Source organism: Oryctolagus cuniculus, chromosome 5 (assembly GCF_051225735.1).
Source record: "Oryctolagus cuniculus isolate XC-2025 breed Fujian yellow rabbit chromosome 5, ASM5122573v1, whole genome shotgun sequence".
In the NCBI taxonomy this organism is placed as follows: Eukaryota; Metazoa; Chordata; class Mammalia; order Lagomorpha; family Leporidae; genus Oryctolagus; species Oryctolagus cuniculus.
The window spans coordinates 81,807,599-81,824,580 of NC_142871.1; the positions used below are offsets into that span (position 1 = coordinate 81,807,599).

General features: G+C 36.5%; 1 protein-coding gene across 7 annotated transcripts in view; it reads left to right on the plus strand.

The window, feature by feature from the left end:
* MAP3K7 (mitogen-activated protein kinase kinase kinase 7) overlaps window positions 1-14,347 on the plus strand; it is an 80,896-nt gene extending 66,549 nt beyond the window's left edge. For 4 of the 7 annotated variants that reach the window (XM_002714584.6, XM_002714585.6, XM_089332892.1 and 1 more), the window contains 4 exons: window positions 1,809-1,914; window positions 6,692-6,753; window positions 8,206-8,321; window positions 10,639-14,347. In XM_002714584.6, the coding sequence (XP_002714630.3) occupies window positions 1,809-1,914; window positions 6,692-6,753; window positions 8,206-8,321; window positions 10,639-10,819 (465 nt within the window). In that variant the 3' untranslated portion in view covers window positions 10,820-14,347. The remainder of the gene's footprint in view (window positions 1-1,808; window positions 1,915-6,691; window positions 6,754-8,205; window positions 8,322-10,638) is intronic. The other 3 variants (XR_517954.5, XR_011388616.2, XR_016233851.1) reach the window with 2 other exon arrangements.
* Window positions 14,348-16,982: the final 2,635 nt, after the last annotated feature.

Here is a 16,982-nt window from a genome sequence, read left to right on the forward strand (position 1 = left end):
AAAATGTTCTATGAATGCTTAAAAAGAGGGTACATTCTTCCTTTAGCAGGCATGGGGTCATATTTATTTAACACAAGCTTACTTTTTATGGAGTTCAGATTTCACTGTGTTGTATGCGTTTTTTTGTAATCTGTTTTTATGTATCACTTACAGACTGTTAAAATATTTCACTCTGATAGTAGGTGTGTATCCCTTTTGCTTTAGAGTTTTGTTAAGCTCTTGTTTTTTGGTTTGTGTGTGTGTGTTTTTGTTTTTGTTTTGTTTTGTTTTTTGGCTTTATTGGTATATTCTGAATTGGACCACTTATCATTTTATCTCTTCCTCCAATCATTTTGGGGGAAGCCTAAAATGTATTCTATCTGGTATTAATATAAAATACTTATCTACTTTGGGTACTTTTACCTGGTTATCTTTTTTATTCTTTATTTTTCTCTATCTGTATAGATCTCTCTTATAAATAGCATTTAATTCAACCTGGCAGTTTGATTTGTTTTTTAGTATCTTAATTAGAGAGTTTAATCAATTTATATTCATATGGTTACTAAGTTTGCATCCTCTTACTGTCTGGTTTCCTTTGTTTCTCTTTTTTTTCTCCTTTCTTGCCTTATTTTTGAATTGAGTAAATTTATTTCTCAGTTCACTATGTTTCTTTCTGGCTTGGGGATTATATGTTACTACTGTTGTTAACACTTGTGAAATATCACTAATTGTAGTTAATACTTCTGTCATACCACCTGCATTAATATGTTTACCTTATCCTGAACCACACAAGGATATGAAAATCAGTGTTCTTCTTGTTTGTACCATTTTAGTACCATCTTGCTTGTTTGATAATTTTACAAGTTTAGTACCCATTTCCATTCTTAATATTTTCAGTGTTTAGACTTAGCTCCTTGTTTACCAGTATCTGTTACTATATCTTGATCCTTCAATCAAGAAAAGTTTTTTCTTCTTCCTAAAGTACATAATTTTAGAAATTGCTATGACAAGAGTTTGGATAGTTAACTCCATTTTGGCTCATCCAAAAATGTTATTTTGACCTCATTCTTCACATTTTTGTTGGCTAAACAATTCTACATTGGCATTTGTTTTCACTTTGAATGCTCTCTACTTCTTTCTGGCTCCCCTTGTTGTTTCTGGTATTTTTTTCTGGGTAACCTGTCTTCCCCCTGACTGCCTTTTCTATAGTCCATCTATTTTCTATATCCCAATGTTTAATTCAAAATGTGAGTTTTATTGTTTTATGCTTAGGATTTATTGTGTCTTCCATCAATTCTGGAAATTTCTCTCTCCCCTACACCCAGAGCCACTACCAACACTGAAAAATTGACTTGCTGCTTTTATAGGGCAGCTCTTTTTTTATTTTCCTTGTTCATTTTTCTATGAATATGACCTTTCCTGAGTTTTGGCTTAAAGCCAAACTTATCCATTCTTATTTCCATCCTACAAAGTTTTTATCTTCTGTTCCTCTGACTGGAACAGGCAGTCAAAACACAAGCTCTAGGCCATTGGTATTCACTTGAAACCCAGGACTAGCAGCTTAAGTCCCTGCTAGTATCTTGTCTTGGTTTGTTTCTGGTCTCAAAAGAATTTTTCACTTATTTTCTCATCAATTCTTAAGAGGTATCGTGTGAGTGCATATAAACAGTAACATACATAAATATCACTCTTTGAGGGTTTTTTTGCAGGAGTGCTTGAGGACCTCTGTGAATAGAAATGGAAGTCTATCCTTTGTTTTTTAATTGAAATGTTCTCTTATCAATTTTTTAATCAAAATCCTATTTTGTTTCTCCTGTCACTTCTTACAGGTGAGCAGTAGGTCATCCAGTCCTAGTGTCAGAATGATCACTACCTCAGGACCAACCTCAGAAAAGCCGGCTCGAAGTCATCCATGGACCCCTGATGATTCCACAGGTGACCTGTCAATTCCTCATGTTTGTGTTCATTTGGTTGTATCCTTACCCTAATCTTTACAAAGGCGGGCATTATACAGTGGTTTAAATTTTCATAATTAGTAAAATCAACAATTTAGGAATAAATTTTCAAGTGTCTTTTTTGTGTACTGGGACAGAAGGATGGCCTTGCTCTTCATTTTTTCCTCCCAGTACTAAACAGGTGTTTTGGAGGTAGTTTGTTCTGGGTTTTTCCCAGTTAGGTAGTAAATTATACTCTTGATACTTCAGTCTGTGGTATTATTATGATGCATCCTACACGGTGATAGTAGTAAAGTCATTATCTTTTAAATAACTAAAATCAGCAGAATAGTAAAAAAAAAAATCATCATCTTCATCACATTCTTTGGTTGAAAGAACTATACAATTTATACCTCAGAGGAAAATTTCTGACCTTCTGAATCATTTTTAGCTGATACAGATATATCACTTCTGTCACATAAATATCCTATTAATGGATCTTTAATAGCCTGTTAAGAGTTATTGAAACTCCACAACATGAATAACTGGTCACAGTGTGAGTATTAAATTATACCTTCTGAAGGTATTGATAAAGTAGTTTCATTATAGGCAAGCAGAAAATAATGTACTATTATACAATTAAAATTTCCCTAACACTAAGAGAATGCCTTGATAAATACTCAGCAATATATTTATATAAAAATTTTTATTTATATATTATTAAGTCAGAGAATGAAAGATGATCTCTTATACTTTGAAAAATTAAACCATTTGAGATTTTTATATTACATCAACTATGTTATTAATAGTGGCAATTAAATTGAAATTAAAAAGTCAGCTTTCTGTGTTTACAAACTAAAACATGACTCAAGTATTAATAGCTATTTGGCACAGTTTAGTCAATTATAATTTAATTTAAAAAAAATTAACAGAGTGGCTTTTCTCTGTGTCATGTAAGATAGGGCTATGTTTAGCCAGGGCTGTACTCTTTAGTTTTAGTAAGTTTAAATTTAGTAGTGGCAAAACCTCCTCTAGGTTTTGCTCCTAGCACATCACAGCCTGGAATTGTCTTAGACCTTCACCAGTACTCAGCATATGTGCAAAAGTCCATCATAGATGGGGTCCTCCCGTCTGTAGACAGGAAAATGCTCTCACCAGACTTTATCATTAGCACTCATGAGATTTGTTTCCTGAATGTTCCAGTGGAGGAATACTATCCCTGACATTATGGCAGCATTTGCCCAGGTCTATGCTCAACTTGACAGAGGCTCCTAGCTGCAGCCTAGACTTATCTACACACACCAGTCAACAATGTGACAGATTGTCAGTTCACAGGGGTGAAATCAAAAATCTTTTAAGTATCTCTCACTTAACTAGAAATCTTACTTGAGCCTACATTGAATTATCAACTTAATTTTTTCTTTGCTTTGAAATAATTTTAAATACATTTTTAAAACTGAGACTCTGGTTTAAGTTAACAGTAACTCAGTTTTGGGGCCAGCACTGTGGCTTAGCAGGTAAAGCTGCTGCCTGCAGCACCAGCATACCATGTGGGTGCCAGTTCAAGTTCTGGCTGTTCTACTTCCATCCAGCTCTCTGCTATGGCCTGGGAAAGCAATAGAAAATGGCCCAAGTATTTGGACCCCTGCACCCACTTGGGAGACCTGGAAGAAGTGCCTCGCTTCTGGCTTTCCCAGGAGCATTCACAGGAAGCTGAATCAGAGTAACAGCAGCTGGGACTCAAATCAGCCCTCCAATACAGGATGCCAGCACTGTTAAGTGGCAGCTGAATTCACGGTACCACAATGCTGGCCCCTTACAGGATTTCTAAGAAGTATTGATAACCAAGCTGAATACATTCTGGGAACAGATTTCTGTGACTTAAGAAAAAATTAAGAATATAAGCATAAGTTAAAACAACCTGATTAATTAGATTTTTTAAATTTAGAACAAAAGTTTCTGTGTATTTCCAGATAAACAGCATAATGATAATAATCATAGCAGATAGTGCTTCTCAGTCTCTATTTACAATATAATGGGATATAAAGAACGACATCTGTACCTAGACCCAGGGGAGGAGACGCAGTTCCTGCTGTGCTTGCTACTGTGCAAAGACACACCTATGTGACCTGGCCCATCCCTTGCATTCAGGAATAGTATTATTATACTGACACAAAAAAATAAGCATCATAAACTACTACATTTGTACTAAAGGCTGAGGGTTCTAATAGTTAAAAAGAAAAATCAAATAAAACCTGGCATAGTCTGTAACTTTTTCATTAAAAGGTGAGGGTTAGTGTCAAGTCATAAAGCAAAAAGGAGAAGGCAGTGTTCCGTGTAAAGTGAAGGAAGGTATACTTAAGGAATAAAAGGTGAAACAGGTGTAATGTTGGGAGGGACCTGAAAAGGAGGACCTGCCGAGTTTAACCAAACCAATGTAAATCTTGACATTTACAAGAGGTTGGTTTGGGGGCTGGTGTTGTGGCATAGCCGGTCTCACATGGGCACCAGTTTGTGTCCTGTCTGCCCCACTTCCATTCCACCTCCCTGCTAATGATGGCTTGAAAAAAGCAGCAGAGGATGGCCTAGGTGTTTGGGCATCTACCACCCATGCAGGAGACCCAGATGAAGCTCCTGGCTTCCGCCTGGCCCAGCCCTGGCCATCATAGCTATCTGGGGAGTGAACTAGTCTCTCCTTCTTTCTCTGTAATTCTGACTTTGAAATAAATAATTTTTTTTTTTTATAAAAAGAGGTTGAGTTTGATTACCAATTGAAACATTTTTCAAAGCTTTCATGGAATAACTTTGCCATTTTGTGACCAATTACTGTTCTTACTGAAGCTTGGTTTCAACTTAGGTAAAAGTCAGAAGTGAAACCCCACTTAGAGAAAACATGAAATTCAATAATTAAAACCCTTCTGTGTAAGGATTTTAATTATTTTGAATAGCAAAATTTTGGGGAGTTTTTGGTTTTTTTTTTCCTCTTTTAAGAAATTATTTGCTGATAAGAGTTCAGTTTTGGGGTTTTTTGTTTTGTTTCTTCATTTAATTGCAAGGCAAAGAGAAAAAGAGACGAAGAGAGATCATCCACCTATCATTGGTTCACTCCACAAATGCCCTCAATAGCCTGTGCTGGACCAGGGCAAAGTCAACAGCCCAGAACTCTATACTGGTCTCCCATGTAGGTGGCATTGACCCTAGTACCTGATCCATCACCTACTGCCCCCTATGGTACTCATTAGCAAGAAGCTGGATCAGAAGCAGAGTAGCCGAGACCCAAACCAGACACCCCATGATTGGATGTGTGTATTCTAAGAAGCATGTAACCACTGTGCCCTACACCTGCCCCATTCCTGGACTTTTTGCCCATTCATAATATACTGTGAAACATGTATGTATTCATTCTAAAATACATACTAGGAACAGTTATTGTGGCATAGCAGGTTAAGCAACACTTGGGAAACCCACATTCCCATACCAGAGTGCCAGTTCAAGTACGGGTTGCTCCACTTCTGATCCAACTTCCTGCTAATGCATCCTAGCAGGTAACAGATGATGGCACAGTAATTGGGTTCTGGCCAATCACATGGGAGACCTGGATAGAGTTCTGGGTTCCTGGCTTCAGCCTGTCCCAGCCCTGACTGTTGCAGCCATTTGAGGAGTGAAACAGTGGATAAAAGATCTCTGTTTCTTTCTGTCTGTTGTGCGGTACCTTTCAAGTAGATGAAAATAAGTAAACATTTTTTAAAATATACTAAATCAATCTTCTGTACATAAAGATAATTGAAAATGAATCTTGATGTGAATGGAATGGGAGAGGGAACAGGAGATGGGAGGGGTGCAGGTGGGAGGGAAGTTATGGGGGGGAAAAGCCATTGTAATCCATAAACTATACTTTGGAAAAATTATATATACTAAACAAAAGTTTAAAAAAAAGAAATGTCAAAGAAATCATATGGAAAGAGTTAATTTGAATTATAAATAATAAATAATAATTTATCTGGCAAAAAAATGTGAATAAAATACACATCAGAAACAAGGTGTTAATATAATGAGATATAAGGTGTTAGTGATTTAAGAAAGAATAATAGGAGTGGAGATGTTAATTTTTCCTATTAAGTCAGGGGACTTTTTTATTCCATTTTACTTTTGTGCAAAGCACAGGAGAGCATAGTTTGAAATGACTTTTGGAAGTGGGGAGAGGGTTGGTCACAGTTTCAAACCTTTTTGTTTCTGTCTTGTTCGTATGTGTAATATACTCACAGTGTCTCTATTTTCTATAGTGAGTCTTACTTATGGGCGAAATGGAAGTTCACTTTAGAATCTGTATAAATTGGAAAAGAGTGTGTATCTTGCTTTCTCCCCTTCTTTATTAAGGAACACCTATTGACAGAGTTCACAGAGCCTTTTAGTAAATTTAGCAGGATGAAGAAAGATTAGGGTTTTATTAGGTAGGGTCAAATGAGACTGAATTTAGAATATAAAGGGCCTATATCACTGTTTTTAATCAAACAAGTACTTACAGTCTAATATTGTATTCTGTTCAACGTATAGCCAACTTACATTGCAGGTAAGAGAATATAATTGCATTCTAATTAACTGATCATTGTCCTCTTTTTACCTTTAGAATTGAAAATTAGATTCTTGATTTCCAATAGCAGTAACTTTTCCATGTCATTTATTTTAGCAGAGAAAACCAATACCTCATGAATGGTTTCTTGCTTGTTGTTTATGACTGTGTATGACAGAAATAAATAAAATATATGCTTGAATTTCAGATACCAATGGATCAGATAACTCCATCCCTATGGCCTATCTTACACTGGATCACCAACTACAGGTAAAGGGGAACTTTATCTTTCAAGCTTACAGTTGTGTTCCTATTCATTTTATATTCATTCATCTCTACTTTTATATATGGCCTTCTATAAAATGTCCTGAAATCAAGTTCAAATAAATAATTATTTTAGTTAATGAAATTTAAGATTGACAGACGCACCCTGACAGTCCTCTTAAAATACTCCTCTGTGGTATAAATAAAGGGGAGAGTGATCCAACATGGGAAGTGAGATACTCAGCAGACTCATAGAATGGCAGATGTCCTAAATAGCACTCTGGCCTCAGAATCAGCCCTAAAGGCATTCACATCTGGCTGAAAAGCCCATGAGAGTATTTCAGGCATGGAAAGCCAAGACACTCTGGCAAAAGATCTCTGTGAGTGAGATCCCAGTGGAAAGAACAGGTCTTCAAAGAAGGAGGTACCTTTCTCTGAAGGGAGGAGAGAACCTCCACTTTGACTATGACCTTGTCTAAACAAGATAAGAATCGGAGAACTCAGAGGGCTTCCATAGCCTTGGAAACTCATAACTGGAGCATAGGGAGATTACTGATGCCATAGACAGGAGTGTCAATTGGTAAAGTCAACAACAGGAGTCACTGTGCACTTACTCCTCATGTAGGATCTCTGTCCTTAATGTGCTGTGCATTGAGATTTAATGCTATAACGAGTACTCAAACAATATATTTCACTTTGTGTTTCTATGGGGATGCAAACTGTTGAAATCCTTACTTAATGTATACTAAGCTGATCTTCTGTATATTAAGATAATCGAAAATGAATCTTGATGTGAATGGAAGGGGAGAGGGAGTGGGAAAGGGGAGGGTTGTGGGTGGGAGGGACGGTATGGGGGGGAAGCCATTGTAATCCATAAATCGTACTTTGGAAATTTATATTCATTAAATAAAAGTTAAAAAAAAAATTAAAAAAAAAAAGCAGAGGGAAAAATCTAGAAGCAGAAAAAAAAAAATACTCCTCTGTGGTGAAGACTGCCAAGCATAGCATTTTCACTCTTCAATTTTAATGTATTAAAATATAAGATTCATGTAAGTTGATTCCTATTTGATACCTTTTGGGATTCATTCTCATATTCATAGTGACTGAAAGCAGAAGTTATAATCTTCAGTGCACCCTCATGATTCTGAGAGCCATGGACGTCTTTGGTATAATACAGTTGGACAACCTGCAGCATCATACTAGAGACTGCATGTGTGTATTCTAGACCTGCTTTTGTGTAACTGCAAAAGTATTAAAACAGCAAGTGCAAATTTAAATTCTGAGTTAACTCTGACCAAAAGACACTGAGACTTTCTAGAGCATAGTTTAACACTTACCTTGAAAAGATTGTTGCTTTCATGCTATAAAAATATATCACATTCTCTGTCTTAACTTTCGTCTTAGCTAGATACTGAGATTTGATTTAATTATGCTTTAACTTTCCTGTCTTATTTTCAGCCTCTAGCACCATGCCCAAACTCCAAAGAATCTATGGCAGTGTTTGAACAACATTGTAAAATGGCACAAGAATATATGAAAGTTCAAACAGAAATTGCATTGTTATTACAGAGAAAGTAAGTCCTCTTTTATGAATAGAAATGATGATTTATTATCCTGAGCTTAAAATGTGTTAAGATACAATATTGTTTCAAGACATGAAACTTTATCATTTTTATTAGCATCAGTCATTCAGCACATTTCCAACTTGCAAATTTATGTTTATATTTTAAGTGCCATTTACTATTTTCCATGTAAAACTTGACTCTTGACTGCATCATGTTAGTACTAAGGAAAATAAACTGGTAGTGTATATCTATGTGTTTTACATTCTTAAGAGTTTTAAAGTCAAACTATATAAGTTTACTATTATAAAGTTTATTGTTTCCTTGGACATAGGTAAAATAATTTTAATTGCTAACATTCAGTTGCATGTTAGAAACATTTATGTGGATTTTTTTTTTTTTCAAAAATTATGTTTAGGAGGGTAAAATTGCTTATTAGAGGGGCATATTTCATACCCATGAGTGTTTTTCTAGTGAATTTTATATCTACACATGCTTTTCTGAGTGTTACAGAAACTGTCTTCCTCTGATTTTTAAGAAATTATTCCAGTTTCCACACTACTACTTACTGTATGTACAGTTCTTAAGAAAAAAAATCTTCAATTTTTCTTAAATATACCCTTCATGAAACTTTATACCTATTAATCTGGTTTATAAGTAGTAACTAAAATGAATTGCTACAGGAAAAAATCATGGCAACTATACGTATGTCTGTATATTAAATACTTTAGGTCAGTAAGGTAAGTATTTTTTTCTGGTAAGGCCATTTGGATATTTAGAACATCAGTTACAGGCCAGACAAAATTATCAACTTAAAAATGAGCCTGCTGTAGACTTAGGGAGTTTTGAGTCCTGCCTGCAGTTGCCTTGGCAGGGCCAGACCAAATGATTTTTTAGGCCTTATACATCCATGGGCTGGTTGTTACCCATCCATGCTTTAGGTGTTTGGTGCAATGGTTAAGAAGCCCTTAGGATGCCAGCATCCCATATCAGAATGCCAGGTTTGCTCCCAATTCCAGCCCTGCTAACATGTTCTTAGGGAGGCAACAGATGATGGCTGAAATAACTGGGATTCTTGCTACCTAAATGGGAGACCTTGGTTGAGTTCTAGGTTTCTGGCTTCAACCTGGCCCTGCCCTGGCAGTTGAGGGCATTTGGGGAGAAAACGTGGAAGATCTCTGTCTCTCTCTGCCTTTCTAATTAAATGAAAAACTAATAACTAGATAAAATTATAAATATTAAAATATAAAAAATTAAAGTTAACAAATATTTTAAATGAGAAATATTAGGAAGCTGTTTTGTTCAAGGGCTTTTTATTAGTTACTCATTTTATCCAATAGCCTCACTTTATTTTTATTTATTTATTTATTTATTTTTGACAGGCAGAGTGGAAAGTGAGAGAGAGAGAGACAGAGAGAAAGGTCTTCCTTTGCCATTGGTTCACCCTCCAATGGCCACCACGGCCGGCGCACTGCGGCCAGCACACCGCGCTGATCCGATGACAGGAACCAGGTGCTTCTCCTGGTCTCCCATGGGGTGCAGGGCCCAAGTACTTGGACCATCCTCCACTGCACTTCCCGGCCACAGCAGAGAGCTGGCCTGGAAGAGGGGCAACCGGGACAGAATCCGGCGCCCCAACTGGGACTAGAACCCGGTGTGCCGGCGCCGCAAGGCGGAGGATTAGTCTAGTGAGCCGTGGCGCTGGCTTAATAGCCTCACTTTAAAAAGTTTATCAGACTGTAAAGGATTCTGAGAGTCTTCCCTGAAAACATTGGCAAATTTAAATGGTTTAAAACTGATATTTTGTATTGTTCTCACTGTTTTAAAATCAGAAAGAACTGAAGGTTGGATAGCATCTATTTTAATGAGTTTGTAAGTGTTCTATTGGTTAGCCCTCAGCACTGTAGTTAAATAGAATTGTGACTTCAGAGAATGAGTGTTCGAGTATAAAAGTAGAATGTAAATGATGAAGATCTCATATTTTTTTTTGTAACCATGAACAACCTTCCCTAGCTTTTTTTTCCTTCCTTTCTCTACGAAAAAGAAGATACTAAGTAAAATTTTTAAAACTCTTATTTTACCATTTTGTCTTTTTCAGTAATTGTCTAAGCCCAGTGACTTACTGAAAGGATCATGATATTTGTGTAGTTACACAAGACGGGTGGGTGATGGCTTCCATTCCAGCCCGAAATTATATTGGAGTAATATACCTAAGACACAGAATGATAGACTCAGAATAGAAGTCCTCACAAATTTAGCTATCATCAGCTAGCAAGGTGTGACTTTTTCCATCATTTGTAATATTTTATTATGTGGTTATTTTTTTTAGGCAGGAACTAGTTGCAGAATTGGACCAGGATGAAAAGGACCAGCAAAATACATCTCGACTGGTACAGGAACATAAAAAGCTTTTAGATGAAAACAAAAGCCTTTCTACTTACTACCAGCAATGCAAAAAACAGCTAGAGGTCATCAGAAGTCAGCAGCAAAAACGACAAGGCACTTCATGATTCTCTGGGACCGTAACATTTTCAAATATGCAAAGACTTTTTTTTTAAGGAAAGAAAAACCCTTATAAAGACAGTTCATGAGTGTTAGCTTTTTGGCATGTTCTGAATGCCAGCTGCCTATATTTGCTGCATTTGTTTCATCGTTTATTTTCCTTTTCTCATGGTGGACACACAATTCCACTGTCTTGTTGCATAATGTGTTGGCATCTGTGACTTGAATTAGCAGCAGTTCTCAACTTCAGAACAGCTGCAGTGAACTGTGGCTGTACATGCATGCTCATTGTGTGAAGGCTAGCCTAACAGAACATGGGTATCAAACTAGCTGCTATGTGCAAACATCGTCCTTTCTGCATATTAGAGGTGGAACCTCAAGAATAATTTTGTTCTTGTATCTCATCTCAAAAAACTAATTTTTTCCAAAAGATGGTATATGCCAAGTTAAAGACAGGGTATTATTAATCTAGAATAATTGGTGGTACATTACAGAAATACAGATCATTTGGGGTTAAACGGCTTTGATGCCATCATCCTTGGATCAGTACTGAACTTAGCTCCATCTGTAAAATATTTAAAGGTAAGTAGAGGCTGCTGAATTTAATGAAAGCAATTTTTCCAGATTTCATTAGACTAAAATTTGTTTGATATGCTGAACAAAATGGATCTTTTTTTTAGGCATAAAGATTTTTAATTCTGTGATTGTGTATATGTGTGTGTTGAAACTGTAAAGCTTTTATGACTCTAATATTAATATCTCTTAAATTAAAGGACAAAAAAAAACATGATCCAGCTTAAATGATCATTCCTTCCTGCAATGATTATTGGATCGTTTTATCATATATTTGAAAAAACTAAAAAGAAATTATGGAAAATGGAAATAATTGCTCCAGCTAAAAGCCTTGGGCTTAGATTACATCAAATGAAGAATAAACCAGGAAAATGAGGAATAACAAGGAAGTTAAAGAAGTAAATGTAAATTCATCATGTATCTTATTTATGCTAGATATTGGAATAATTAATTTTCCTTGCAAGCCCATTCTAGAATGCTTGCTGCCTATCAACACTTTTAAGAGAATTTCAGCATATATAAAGAGAATATTTATATTGTTAACATTAACTTTGCTACCAACCTTCAAAACTTAAAAGTAATAATAAAACATTATTAAAATAATAGACCATGCAAGCTCTATTTTTTCAGTTGGTATTGAGTCACATTTTGATACTGTACAAAATGTCTTTTAAATAAGAGTGTCATCAATCTCATTTTGTAGCATTAACGTTATATGAAGAGAAAAAAATAAAAACATAACTACTCCAATTGTTAGAATTCTATCATGATTGTATTGTAGATTTTGCTCTATTTCAGATAAGCAAGTTGATCTAAGAAGTTATCAAAACTATTCTTAAAAATGCTAAAGCAGGTAACTTTTTCTTCCATTATTTCTTCCTCGTCCCCCTGAGTTTTATAATGAATCTTTATGTATACAAGCAATAAAAGTAAAGGACAGTTTGTACTAAATTGTGTCATTTTTAGCTTCTTCCGAGACTATTATTAGAGAGCTTCTGGGAACTAAATGTTTTCTATCACTTAATTTCCATAAAAAGAAGGAATTGTCATTTCCAAATAATTGAATTACCTTCCTGAAACTCTTATTGACGTCAACATATTACCAATAGTAAACTACAGTTGACACAAAAAATACCTGGAGAACATACCTTTTGAGAAGCATGACCCAGCATTGCTGCTTGAGTGTACATCTGTCAACCCCACCAAAAGGGACCTAGTCACCAATTATCTCAGAGCATGAGACGTGCAGGCATGAATGCTAAGGCTTGACATTGCCATAGCATTTAGCATTGGAGATTTCAGATTTTATTTTTAGTCACTCATATGCTCTGCTGTATTATAACATACTTAAAGGGAAAATGTATTGTTAATATTATATGTAATCATAAGAATATCCAAATAGGTAAATGGAAGAGAGTAGATTGTAGTTATGGTACCAAATGCAAAAAGCTGTTGAACAGCTGCTTGTTTGTTTATAGTAAGTTGCATTTCAGTGTCATAGATGTCCTGGACATTGAGTACAGTTCAGCCTTACTCTGTTTTTCTAAGTAGTTGTGTTGCCAATCTCACACTTTTAAGTCCTTGTTATACCTGGAGATGTACACCGTGGATAATTAGGATCCATAGACAGTTTCCTTGGTATCTTCACTCATCAAACCTTCCAGGAGCCAAACTTGATTAATTCTGGGTTTTGTTTTTTCTTTTTTTTTTTTCTTTTTTTCTTTTTTTTGACAGGCAGAGTTAGACAGTGAGAGAGAGACAGAGAGAAAGGTCTTCTTTCCGCTGGTTCACCCCCCAAATGGCTGCTACGGCCAGTGCTGCGCCGATCCAAAGCCAGGAGCCAGGTGCTTCCTCCTGGTCTCCCATGCAGGTGCAGGGCCCAAGGACCTGGGCCATCCTCCACTGCACTCCCGGGCCACAGCAGAGCTGGACTGGAAGAAGAGCAACCGGGACAGAATCTGGCGCCCTAACTGGGACTAGAACCCCGGGTGCCTTCGCTGCAGGCCGAGGATTAGCCTAGTGAGCCGCGGCTCCGGCCAATTCTGTTTTGCTGATTTATTCTAACCCTCTTATTTGGGTAAAAATAGAAAAACAGAAAAGCAAGGAGCTAAAATGTCCTAGTCTAAGAAATTCACAAGTGCTGGCTTAATGATGAATCAGGTAAAGCCAGCACCAGCGACATCAGCATCCCATAAGGGCGCCATTTCATGTCCCAGCTGCTCTACTTCCCATCAAACTCCCTGCTAAAGTGCTGGGTAAGCAGCGGAAGATGGCCCAAGTGCTTGGGCCCTGCACCAGTGTGGGACAACCAGAAGAGGCCCCTGGTTTCTGCCTGACCCAGCCATTGTGGCCATCTGAGGAGTAAACCAGCTGATGTCTCTCCCTCTTACTTTGTAACTCTGACTTTCAAATAAATAAGTAAATCAAAAAAAAGAAAGAGAGAGAAAGAAATTCACAATTCCTGAAGAAGGCCTAATTACATTTAATCTTGCCTCCAGGTTAAGAAAGCAAAGCTTTTGTCTAATCTAGAGGGAAATACTCCTCAGCCATAAAAATGGCTTTTTTGAGTTGAGTAAAAGTCAGTTAAGAATATTTACCTTATGGCAACAAAGCATACTGAGGAGATCTCTTTAAAAAGTTGTTTACAAGTGACTGGCTCTTTCTGCTGAAGTATTTAGAGTTTTGAATATCTGTTTTTCTTCAGATGTCTTTCATGTTTCCTAATTTCAGCCCCTGCCTGTAGCCAAAGGCCACAGGTCTTGCCTGTGAAACTTTGGTGTCCTCCTGTCAGCACTCACCTCCTCTCTTCAAGGTGTAGTAAACTCGAGTTCGGCTTCCATCATTCAGAACATTTCATGTAAAAGGATGCAATGCCAAAATTCTTGTGTATACTGTGTAACTGTAGCTTTTTAGATTTATTTTTGTTTTTAATAAAATTGTTATTCTAAATTGATATGAAAAAATGGTGAGTGATTTATGTCAGCATGTGAAAATTGAAGAGTTCTGCACTAGCAGCATTTTTACCTTACACAGAAACTAATAAAGCAAAATGTCAGGATTCTTAACACTACTCAGTGCTCCCCTACCATAATCTTGACTTCAGAGGCTGGATAATGGATCAGTTAACACATCTCCTCCACTTCAAAGTTTGGGAATACATGAGTATTCCTCACAATGTCATGGGTCCTAATTTTTTTTATAGTTATTTTTATGTTTTTCCCCAGAAACTTTTTAGAAGAATACAAACTTCATGCTTTTCATAAATATAACTTCAGGAATATATTGATTCTTCCCACTGCACCCACCCTCCCACCCCTACTCCTACCCCTCATCCTCCCTCTCCTATTCCCATTCATATTTTTTACTAAAATACATTTTCAATTAACTTTATACACTTACAGTTAACTCTATACTAAGTAAAGAGTTCAACAAATTGTATGAAAAAAAAATGTTCCTCAACAGTCAAGACAAGGGCTGTTCAAAATCACTGCATCTTGAAGTGTTAATTTCACTTCCATAGATTATCTTTTAGGTGCTCTGTTAGTTATCACAAATAAGGGAGAACATATGATATTTGCACTTTTGAGGCTGGCTTATTTCACTAAGTATGATGTTTTCCAGTTTCATCCATTTTGTTGAAAATGACAAGAATTCATGTTTTATTGCTGTGTAGTATTCCATGATGTGTATATCCCGTAATTTATTTATCCAGTCTTCAGATGAGGGCTTGATTCTGTATCTTAGCTATTGTGAATTGAGCTGCAGTAAACATAGGGATACAGATAACGCTTATGCTGATCTTATTTCCCTTGAGTAAATTTCCAGGAGTGGAATGGCTGGGTCATATGGTAGGTCTATATTCAGATTTCTGAGGTATCTCCATACTGTCTTCCACAGTGGCTGCGCCAGTTTACATTCCCAACAGTGGATTAGGGTACCTTTTTCCCACATCTTTACCAACATTTGTTGTTTGTTGATTTCTGTATGAAAGCCATTCTAACAGGAGTGAGGTGAAACCTCATTGTGGTTTTGATTTGCATTTCCCTAACAGCCAGTGACCCTGAGCATTTGTTCATGTGACTATTGGCCATTTGGATTTCCTCTTGGAAAATGCCTGTTTATATTCCTTTGCCCATTTCTTCACTGGGTTGTTTGCTTTGTTGTTGAGGGTCTTGATCTCTTTATAGTTTCTGGTTATTATTTCTTTACCAGTTGCACAATGTGCAAATATTTTCTCCCATTGTTGGTAGCCTCTTCACTTTGCTGAGTGTTTCTTTTGCAATGCAGAAGCTTCTCAATTTGATGGAATCCCATTTGTCAGTTTTGACTTTGATTGCCTATGCCTGTGGGGTCTTTTCCAAGAACTCTTTACCTACGCCAGTGTCTAACAGGATTTACCCAGTGTTCTATAATAATTTGATGGCATCGTACCATAGATTTAGGTTAGGTCTTTAATCAATTTTGAGTGGATTCTTGTGTAAGATGTAAGATAGGGGTCTTGCTTCATGCTTCTGCATATGGAGATCCAGTTTTCCCAATACCATTTGTTGAAGACACTGTCCTTGCTCTTGGGAATGATTTTAACTCCTTTGTCAAAGGTACATTGGTTGTAGATGCATGGGTTGATTTCTGGCATTTCTAATCTGTTCCATTGGTCTATTCATCTATTTTTATACCATTAATTATAACTGTACCAGACTGATTATAACTGCCCTGTAGTATGTCTTGAAACCTGGTATTATGATGCCTCTGGCTTTGTTTTGCTGCATAAGATTGCTTTTGCTATTTGGGGTCTCCTGTTTTTCCATATGAATTTCAGCATCATTTTTTACATATCTGAGAAGAACATCTTTGGTATTTTGATTGGTTTCACATTGAATCTGTAAATTACTTTTTGAAATATGGTTATTTTGATATTCTTCCAATCCATGAACATGAAAGATTTTTCCATTTTTTGTGTTTTCTATTTCCTTCTTTAATGTTTTATAATCTTCATCATAGAGATCTTTGACATCCCTGATTAAGTTTATTCCAAGGTATTTGTTTTGTGTGTGTGTGTGTGTGTGTGTGTGTATGTGACCGTTGTGAATGGGAGTGATCTTAGAAGTTCTTTCTCAACTGTGGCATTGTCTGTGTATACAAAGGCTATTGATTTCTGTGTATTTTTTTTTTATATCCTGCCTCTTTACCAAACTCTTCTGAGTTCCAGTAGTCTCTTAGTGGAATCTTTTGCATCTCCTATGTATAGAATCATGTTATCTGAAAATAGGGATAGTTTGACTTCCTCCATCTCAGTTTGCATCCCTTTGATTTCTTTTTCTTGCCTAATGGCTCTGGCTAAAACTTCCAGGACTGTGTTGAATCGCAGTGGTAAAGGGCATATTCTTTTTTTTTTTTTTAACTTTTAATAAATATAAATTTCCAAAGTACAGTTTATGGATTACAATGGCTTTTTCTCCCCCATACCTTCCCTCCCACCCACACCTCTCCCATCTACCGCTAAGGGCATATTCTTGTTTAGTTCCAGATCTTAGTGGAAATGCTGCCAACTTTTCCCAATTTAATAAGAAACTGGCTGTGAGTTTGTCATAAATTGCC